The following is a 10664-nucleotide window of genomic DNA, read 5'->3' as shown; positions in this document are numbered from 1 at the left end:
GGGGTGAGTACTGAACATTATAATACAACACATAACAAATAGAAGCCAAAAGTAATAATAATAAGTACTTTTTCATGTTGCAGATATACACTGAGAGTAAGAGGAACAACTCCCATAGTGGTGGAACCATGCATGGTGTTAGAATTGGGACGGATAAGATAAATAATCTTAACAAGTTTTTAGTATATAAATATTTATTATAATTGACGAACATTTTTAAATACTTTTTAAATTTTACGATGACATAATGGCAAGCAATGAAATAGATTAACGTAAATGGAGCACCTGATGATGGCACTATAGTGCCGAAACATGTTGTGAAATAACAGGTGAAATTGAGTGCACTAAAAGACGGACACTGCATACATATCGTGTACAGTATCTGTAGTACTTAGAATTACTGGACTTTTGGACTTTGTCTATTGTCCAGTATTCTAGAAACTAGAAAACACAGTGTTTCATAAACTGGATCTGTTTGCGTCCTCAAGTGAGCGGGGGAGACACCTACTCTGTTTGGCCCCTTAGAAAGAGCTAACCCCAATCACTTCAGTACACCATCATCACAACCCTTTAGTATCTGTAGTGTTTCCATTATTTTGTTCAGCCCCCATAAATACTTGATAACTGCCTTCAACAGTTACTTCAGACTTCTTTACCTGGTCAACGTTGGAAGTTTGAAAACACAAATGTGTGACTTTGAGGGAGTTTAGGATTCAGCCGCCTCTGTCCAGTAGTCAGAGTTCCTGGCTAAAGATGTAGAGGTTCTGGGTTCAATTCCCAGTGCTACCAAATTTTCTGAGAAGTAGTGGGTCTAGAACGGTGTCCACTCAGCCTCGTGAGGATAATTGAGGAGCTATTTCAAGGAAATAGTGGCTCTGGTCTAGAAAACCGAGATTAACAGCTGTGGTGATCCGTTGCGCTGACCGTGTGACACCCTCTATCCACAAAAGTTGGCAAGTGGCACATATCCCTTTTGACCTGGCTATGAAATGTAGCACAAGGTTTAAACTTCACTGTTTTGAAAACCATATCTCAGTCAGTCTTTTAGTCTGCAAGAAAATATAATGTATATAGTATTTGAGGTTCTCACAGCCTTGGTTATGAACATTTTTATCTTCTTGGATATAACACAGTGTAGTCTGGTAAAAGTCATCCAGTGTTTTGGAGGAACATGTTACCACCATCATCAGGGTCAAAGAGTAAGCCAAGGAAGTGACAGTATTAAGCAATGTGCATTCTGCTTGCTGCCTGCTTCATGCTGTTCCTTGCTTGACTTATTCACCTGCCCAGAAGATGGGGGCGACATGTTCCTCTGAAACACCTGTGGCTTCTAAGGGACTGCATTGTGTTATATTGTAGAAGATAAAACTCTTGCATGATGGTATATATGTATGTGGTGTTCAAGTGTGGCAATTTTATGGTGTGAAAGGGAACTTACTTTCACTTACAACAAAATGGCCAATTTGTTCCTATTTATTCTGTTTATTGTATTACAGGATTTACTGGCACATAAAAATGTTGCAAAGCTTTATACTTACATAAATGTATCAGCCCCCCCCCACCCTTTTTTAATTTTTGTGCTGTAGAATATTCCCGCGTCATAAAATTCTTGCACTATTCAGTGCAGCACATCATGAAAGTCATCCATGGCTGTGACATGTTTTCTTCATATGGTTTTCTGCAGAAAGTGAATACTTGATTGTCTGTTAAAGATATTAAAGTTTCTTTCTAAGCTTTTTCACTGTGTTGCAAGATTACTGCATGCTTCTGTTGTTATTTCTTGTGTTTTGTGGACATTTATATTTAAAATGTTCAGGATATTCAGATATGTCTTCGAAGATCTTCTGCAAGTTGTAAATAGTCAGATTTTCTCATGCTGCCCTGCTTCAGTGGCATTGTAACAGCCAAGGACATTTTAGAATGATCTTCCATATGACCAGACCAAGTTCAGCAATTCAGTGAAGACACAAACTGTGAGCAATACTATGAACTTGAGAAAAATTAATAAGAGATTAAAATTCACAGTTCAGCAATGTCATGGAAGGATTATGTGACTTTTGGTCTTTTAAGCAGAGCCATGTGGTAAGGGGTGTGAAATTTTCCTGTGGTTTTGAAGCTTATGGTTTTGTGATCTAGTGCTGAAACTTTGGGTACTGCTGTCTGAGAGTTAATTGGAACTTTAAACTAAATATTGTTTTAATGAATAATGTCAAATATATTTATCCAGTACATCCTTGTGTTTAATATCACTGAATTAATTTATGTTAGCATAGTTGGGCTGAGCATTGAATGACCCTTGCACCTTGCCATCTTCAGTCTGTCATGCATTCCCTTGCTAAGATTTAGCTCAGTCCTGGACCTCAAATGAAATTCATTACTCACCTTACGGGGGTATTGTGATAGTAACTTGGTTTCAGCTTATTTTATATTAAAGTTAACATATGTTTATAATTTTCAGAACTGTTGTTTGTAAGAATGTTGTATGAAATGGAGCATACATTGTACTCAGTTCCACTAATTCAGCAAGACCTACGGCAAGAGGAAACTGTTCTTCAGATTGCAGATGCGCTAGATTATCTAGACCAAGTAGTCAAAGATATATTTGCTCGAGTTGAATCTCGAATAGTGGAGAGTAAAGCCAGGCTGGAGATGTTACATAAAAGAGCATCTTTGGCCAAAATGAAACTTGAGAAGCTAACTGGGAGCAGTAAAGCAACAAAAGTAAGTCAGTAAAACTGTTCGAAATGCATTATGCTATTGTAAATAAATTATTAATATATTCTACTGTATTTGCAGGTATTCTCAAGTGCAAAGTATCCGGCTTCAGATGTTCTTAGTGACTACCATTCCATTTTCAGTTCAGATGTTCCTTTACACTTTGGTAGGTGTCTGCCAAAAATCAGAAGCAAACACATGCCATTGGAAGGCAAGGTTCTTCAGGTAATTATGTTCCCTTTATCCCTTTTCCTGCAGTTGGATGATGCTCAGTGCTTGAAATAGGAATAGTTTAGGGCATTTTAAAGTAAAAAATATGTTGGGATTTATGAGATTTGATGTTCTCATGGTGGTGAATATTAAGGTTATGGTCTGCTGGGATGTGACACAGTGCAGTTTGGTTCCTGTCTATCAAAATTGTGATCATCCAGGATGATTGCTTTACACAACTGAAAAAAAGTAATTTTATTAATCTTCTGTTGAAGATGTATAGCTCAATGTTAAATAATCATCTTAAAGAAGAATTAAACTGTTTTAGGAAATTGTACCACCAATATAGTCATTGAGGTGCATTGGTAAATTAGAGTGTTTAGAGAAAGTTTGAATGAAGTACACTTATGACTTTTGGCGCAGTTTATTTTGTCCTTGTGTGTGTTGTATCTTGTCAAATTTAATGGTGTGAAGGACAGATGAGTAGAAATAGAATTATATTGTGCAGTCATAGGCAACTCTTGTGATAAAGTATTGTTCTGTTGGTGATACCATAATGTTTAATGGAAGTAAAGTAAGACTCCTTACAAAAGCTGTGAATGAAGATAGATCTGTTACTGAGTCTGTATTTCATTTACACTATGTAATGTTATGAATTGTACAAGTAGGAGTAAAATTTTATCGTGTAGTTCTGGGCAGCTGAAAAATTGCCAGTATAACTGATCATAGAATGGTCTGTTAATGATACATATTGTACTTTTAAAGATTTCTATTATTGCAGAATTTTTAGTTAATGCCTAAGCTGAAAGTCTTATAACATCCTTCACTGCTGAGAGGTGTTAATGACAGCAGCACAAATATGTGACCACCTAAATCCTATACTCATTCAGTGCAATTATATAATTGTGGTACCGAATGAAGAAGCTCATTGAAGGACTGAATGAGGAGTGAATAAATCTAGACTTGAGGCCAGTATTTTAATCTTATAAAATAAGCCTGGAAATGACAATAATATGAAATTTACAGCTGATATTTGTCATAAAGATTAATGGTATGAGAGTGAGTTATTTTGCCATGAAACTTCTCTTGACTCACTTTTTCTTAGTTACTGGAATGGTAATTTAAATTCTGTGGTGTATGTGCCTATTCCTAAGTGGTGACTCCATAAACAATAACCATTTCTGGGCAACGGTTCGGTAAACACGTTCCCTTGGCTAGGCAGCAGATTCTTAATAATGAAGCGGTTGGACTACAACAATGGGAACGGGGTGTTTCTACAGGAACCATGCTGAGATGTTATAAGCAAGGGACAAAATAAGTTGGGAATTTAGTTGAGTTCTGCACAGGAGGCTGTGAAGAGACAAGTCTCACTTCAAAAATTCACCAGAAATACAGTTTCTGTCAAAGACATGAAAAAATCACATTTATTCACTATAAACATCAGATTTAAACAAAAATATCCTACAAGTGCTAACACTTGTAAATAATAATAATTTGAATAATAATAATTTGAAAAAAAAATAAAAAAATTAATATAGAAATTTAGGATTTATATAATTTATGTAAAAAATAAAATTGTCTTTTTGGTCTTATTTTCTTGTCACCAAGCCTGTTATAAAGAGAATATTTTTGTGTAAATTTTTATTTAAATTTTATGCATGAAGAGCTCCCTGGTCTGGAACCACATCACAATATGTAAAACAGTGCATATGTACCTTTTGCAGTTAGCACCTGTGTTTAGAGAAGCATTCTCCCTGTAGTCCCTTGTTGCACCTGGTGCATACTGTTCTGGCGCTCCGCGTCCTCTCCTTTGTGGTGAAGACAGTGCACTGAGACTCTTTCTTTTGAGGGAGTTTTCTGAGTCCTCGTGATCCCTTGAGGATCATCTGCTCCAGCGTTCTCCTTCAGCCCCAACCACTTGTCCCCCAAGCTGTCAGTTACGGACACAGTGTAGTACCTGGATTTCAGTTAGTCAGGCCCCTTGTAGTCTTCCTTGTAGAGGATGTAGCTATTCAGCACCATCCTAGCTGTGATGTTGAAAGCTGCCTTTTTCCAATAACACACTGTCCACCTTTCATCCATAAAAGTGTAAAGCATCATGTTTCAAGAGTTGAAGCTGCCCATAAACTTGTTGCAGAATGTAATGATTTTTGGTTTTATTTGTGGATTGCCACCATGTCTTCTTCTACTTTCTCTTCTTGGGCTGTGGGATGGCTGGAGAGAGGGATGATAAATTTTGGGGGGGATTTATTCTAACGGAAAACTCTTGCAAGAAGGGGACCAGATCTGCAATACATTTTTTTGTCCAACTGCAGATTTGCTCTGGAACTGCTGGGATGAAAGTTTCCTATTCCTGTTATCAGTTGCAGCAATGTAGGTACTTAGGAGATGGCAGACAAGTGGAACAGACATGAAATAGTTGTCAATGAAGACATGGTAGCCTTTGTTGAGGTACCCTCCAATTTCAAGCAGTTTTTTCACGACAGTGTACCCCAGGCCATTTTTTTGGATTTTGTCCTTGTCTTCCTGAAACCTGGTCCCTCTGTATGTGAAAACCTCCAAGCGGTAGCTGGACACAGAGTCACACAACATCCAAAATTTGATTCCCCAACTGTGGTGGTGTTTGTTGGGCAAATGCTGCATGTGACTGGTTTTGTTCTTGGTACCTCCCAGGCTTTTGTCAACACTAATTTCTTGATGAGGGGTGTAGTGATGCCTGAATACCTGTTTGCATGGTTCACAAGGGGTTTGTAACTTGCACAGAGATCATAGTCTGGTTATTCGGGGCCTGGCAGTCCTTCATTGTTGATGAGGTGGAAGAAGTGCAACAAGTTGGAAAAGCAATGCTTGGTATACATTTTCCCAAACCATGGGGTGACTTGGAAAGAGAGAGTGACCAATGTGATGCTGTGGTTGGCTTTTTGATTATGCCCACATTTGGAATACAGGCCGGGAATCCTTTCATCTTGTGCATGGTAATTCTTTAGTTCTTTAGCAGAGTGGGAACATTATCCACTTTACTGCTAATCACTTTCTGCTCATATCTGTTGGATTCTGTCACCATGAGGGTAAAGATCAAGCATGAAGAAGAGGTGGAGGCAAGCAATAGAAAGGGAATCAGGAGGCGGCAAATGCTTAGGTCCAGACAGTTCTTGGAATTGGAGGGAAGAGGGAGAGGTTGCTCAGGTGACAGAATTTTCCTATAGTTATTTTACATTTTTAACTAGATACAACTGACAGTGATAGTGACTTTATTCTGGAAAGTGACACTGATGATACAAGCAAAGAAGGAGGAGGAGGAGGCAGAATTTTGTATTATAAATACAAAATTCCACCACTAAACTATGATATATTCACAGTAAAACACTTAAAATCACAGACTAGTAAAGCATTAAACGATCAAGTAAACCTGTGAGGTCAACATATTTCATGTGTTTCAAAAAGAATTTTTTGTGTGAACAAAGGAATGCCATCTGGGTGCAGAACTGTGAAATGGACCTTGAAGAGTTAGGTACCATCTTGCACTGCCACCTATGATTTAGATGGAACCGATAGATCAGCTGCCCGAGTGTTCTTGCCATTACCTACCATGCCAATGGATTGGTGCAGTGAACATATAAGAGATAAGAACGAACCAACCCAGAAGAAATGAGAGCTGGCCAGGAACTCCTGAAAGAAGCAGTGCTGACCAAAATGGAAACAAGTCAACAAAGGATGGAAGCCAGGAAAGATGCCAATATTGAGAAGTTTTAGGTCCTTTGAAGTACTCTCATCTTCTGGATGGATATCACCCAAGGCAGGACAGAGGCTCTTGAAGAAGAAATAGTATCCAAGATGGACGTCCCTCAGGAAAGGATGGGAGCAAGTGTGAATTCCTGGCAGAAAGAGATAACAGCCTGTCTGGAGAGTAAGGAGCCAACCTCAAGAGAGACAGAGTCCATAGCAGTGCATGAGGAAGTCCCTAAGGAAGAGGTTGCAGTGAAAACTGAAGAAGCGGCATGAGGACTGGCATCTAGCCATAGGGCACAGCCAACTGCTGAAGAAATGGACCCAGGGCAATGAGGGTCCCAAAAAATGTTGGACACCACCCGCAGAGGGATAACTCACCATGCAGGAGTGGCATGGCATGGACACTGTCGTCAGGGACAAGGCAAGGACAGTGGTATACCAAGAAACTGAAATGCAGCAATGGAATAGGGAACAGAGGTACACTCCAGGAGCTACATCTGAGGAAGGAGGGGACAATTGGCAACAGCATCAGCAGATGAAGCAGGAGACAGGAACCGCATCTGGGAAGCAAGGAGACAATATATGAGGCCCACAGACAAACTCACATGTTGGATGTCACAAAGCAAATAGTCAGGTCTTCTGTTAGACTGAAGGTCAGCCCCCTCAGAAACAAAAAGATACCATTAACAACAGATTAAAAGCCATGGATATAAGAGTATTGACCACTCTTGTAACTGTTGCCCTCACCGATCGGTAAAGAAGGATGATGGTGAAACACCTGGACTGACTGGCACCTCGCAGCCTTAAGAAGGGAGCAGTTGGAGAGTAATTACCTGAGAACTGAGTCACAGGGATGGTGGGCAAGACTGATCACAGATGTGACAAGCAAAACCCTCGGAATAGAAGAAATGGTGATATATCGGTACGCCATTCATCCAGAATGGCCTTAAGGAGGGAGCAGTGTGGCATGTAGACCTGTTACTAAGCGGTGACGATGTAAACAGTGACCATCTCTGAGCATTGGCTTGGCAAACACATTCCTGTGGATAGGCACCAGATTCTTAATGATGCAACAGTTAGACTAAACAATGGAAATGGAGTGTTTCTACATGTTCTGTGCTGAGATGTTATAAGCAAGGGACAGAGTTAGCTGTGAACTTGGTTGAGTTCTGCACAGAAGGCTGTTAAGTGAAGACCTTTGTGCATGAAGGTGAAGAACCTCAGCTGTTAGAAGCTGTTGCTAGGGAATGGCTGGTGAAGACATAGCAGGCTGGAAGAAAGCTTAGCAGGTGCTGTAGTGATTAGTGGTGGCACTGTAATTGCTTGTAGTTCTGAGTCATGTGTATAACTGGTCAATAAATCAAGTCACCAGTCCAAACCCCATCTATAGTTATACCCCTAAAACGAAAACAAAAACTCCATTGTTTTAGTCCTCAAGTGAACTATACTGACCGAGCGACCACTGCTTGTCAACAAAGTTAGTGCCAACTTTAGCGGATAGAGGGTGTTGTTTGGTCAGTGCAACAAATCTCCACAGTTGTTAGTTTCGGTTTTCTGGCCTGGAAGTCACACCCCTACACATAACAATATGAAACCACCTTCTGTGGTATTATCCTGTTGTATTATAATGTTCTTAGCAAATGGCAGAGACTGACATCTGTCATGAGAAATCAGTGATATTGAAAATCAAGTAAGTGTGACAAAGGTTGCTCAGTGAGTAAGGTTCTTTGTTTCATACAATTAAATCAGACGCCATTACAGTGTCAAATGGTTGCTCATTTATTACACTGATGTATCCTTATTTTTCGCTACAGTCAGCAAGCACATTGATGCAGTTGTCTCATCTTGCATGAGTTTGAAAATTTGATTGTGGTAGAAATCAGGCTTTTATGTTCATGACCATTCACCAACAGCTGTTTACACTTCTTCATTATTGTGGAATCAGTGACATCCCAGGTGTAGCTTTAGAGGCCCAAACAAATAGAAGTCTGATGGGCAAGGTCAGGGCTGTAGGGTAGATGGCCCAAGAAATAAATTGCTTGATTAATGCAATCATTACAGGCTACGGAAGCTTACTTATTGAACATCCCTCATACATCCAATTATTATTTACAGCAATATGAAGTGTTTTGAATATAATTAATTGTATAGATGTTTATAATACAGTGTAATATGTAATGTGTAATGTCTTTTTCTGTACAGTCCAGTATACTTGTTCAAAATCCACAAGTTCTCATTATCGTTCACTACAGTTCTGTGTAAAACAGTGCATGAAGCAGAATTTTGTATCCAGAAGGAATGAAAGCTTCAGTAAATTAACACATTTTCATAATAATTACAGGAAAAGCTTCAGTTTTATCATGTAAAAGTAAGCAACAAACTTTGGCATAGAAATACTGAGATAACACCAGATGAAGGACTTGGAAGTTTGCCAAGGGATTTGGATTCCATCAGTTCTCTTCTCCTGTTCAACACTTCAGAAAACCCGTGTGTATATTGTTTTATTGTAATGTGGTTACCTTTCATATTATATGGTATTTTTATTTAATGGTCACAGTGTACTAACACACAGACTTATTTCAATTCCAACAATCATTTATCTTTTATGTAAGCAGGATGTGAAATTATAAACAAATATTTTTTAAAAATATGTCATGTTGTACTGATGAACAGAGCAAATTTGATATAATGAAACTTCATGAAATTCATACAATTCTCATTATAATTAGTACTTATAGTATCTGAAAATGCTTTAAATATGTAGTTTTCCATTCCAATTTTGAATTATGTGTGTTAGTATATGACACTCCATGGGAAGTAGGTCCCGTGTCACCACAGCATGATTCGTCCTCAGGAGATTGTCTGCAGATATGGGGGCTAGCTGGGAGTATATTCAATAAGCATTCATGGACAACCCTCCAGCTTGAGGGTTGAGCATGGGACTAAGAGCTCCTCAATGTAAAAAGTAATTTTGTTATGAACTGTCACAAAGGACCTCAGACTTGTATGGATTCTTTGGATGAACAACCTAAGTGAAGGAAAATGGATATGAGATTTGGTACATGGAATGTAAGAGGTCTGTTTTAGAGAGACAGAATGGGATGGTATGGACTGAATTGACCTGGCTCAGGATGGAGACCCATGGAGGGCACTTGTGGACACAGTAAGGAATCTTTGGGTTCCATAAAATGTTGTGACACTCTTGAGTAACTGCACAACTACGGCACCTTCTCAAGAAGGGCTCAGCCCCATGGAGTTGATTGGTTGGTTAGTGTATGGCACTAAGGTTTCAAAAGGATAATGCAGTATAGTAGTTTACGATACACTCTGACGCGCGTGGCACATCTTGAAGCAGTCCACCTCACACAGAGTGACACCACCCTTTTTACAATAGAAGAGTGTGCTCCTGCTTTTCTTATTTAGCGGAACACACAACAACATCTTTGTTTCCTTTTGGTTGGCCAGTGTTGTGAATGTTTCACCTCCAGTCAACTCAGTTGGGCCCCCTGATAACTTTGGCCTCCCCCCGAGAAACGCCACTGACCATGATATTCGGCTTGTGTGATTGAAGAATCATCTTGGGGATGGGAGTTTCTAGCAAAATCGAATAAATTATGTTGATTGACAAAGTGACACTCACCTATTAGTAATACTCGCAAAATATTGATGCAAGTTAATTATAATACTAGTCGAAAAGAGTACCAGTCTGACACTGATACCGAAAGTCGCAGTTGCGAAGATGCCTTTTACTCACAAAGTAATCCTGGCTCAGTGGGTTTATACCTCATCCAAGACACAGAATAAAAATTATATTTAAAGAAATATATGACAGTCTGACACTGACTTTTTAACTGATAAAGAAATATTAGACAATGCGTCACACTTCCTTGAAGGCTCTGGAATCACTTGTCTGCAAGCACCGATGAAATTCCCTCATCAGTTCTCGAAACAAAGCTGGGCTATGTTTGGCTGACTCGGTCATAAACAGTCATATCTAAACGTAAATAGTG

The 10664-nt window shown here is 39.2% G+C and overlaps 1 protein-coding gene across 6 annotated transcripts in view; it reads left to right on the top strand.

Annotated features, from left to right (window-relative positions):
- The window catches only part of LOC111867998 (WASH complex subunit 1), a 36235-nt gene that overhangs the window by 4536 nt on the left and 21035 nt on the right, over positions 1-10664 (top strand). For 5 of the 6 annotated variants that reach the window (XM_023858307.2, XM_023858310.1, XM_023858308.2 and 2 more), the window contains exons 2-4: positions 2459-2721; positions 2797-2940; positions 8996-9141. In XM_023858307.2, coding sequence (XP_023714075.1) covers positions 2459-2721; positions 2797-2940; positions 8996-9141 — 553 coding nt within the window. Of the gene's footprint in view, positions 1-2457; positions 2722-2796; positions 2941-8995; positions 9142-10664 lie in introns of all 6 variants that reach the window. The other variant, XM_033752889.1, reaches the window with a different exon arrangement.

This window comes from Cryptotermes secundus, unplaced genomic scaffold (genome assembly GCF_002891405.2).
Source record: "Cryptotermes secundus unplaced genomic scaffold, Csec_1.0 scaffold508, whole genome shotgun sequence".
NCBI lineage: Eukaryota > Metazoa > Arthropoda > Insecta > Blattodea > Kalotermitidae > Cryptotermes > Cryptotermes secundus.
Note: the sequence above shows the minus strand (reverse complement) of the source record. Positions and strands in the feature narration are given on the sequence as shown.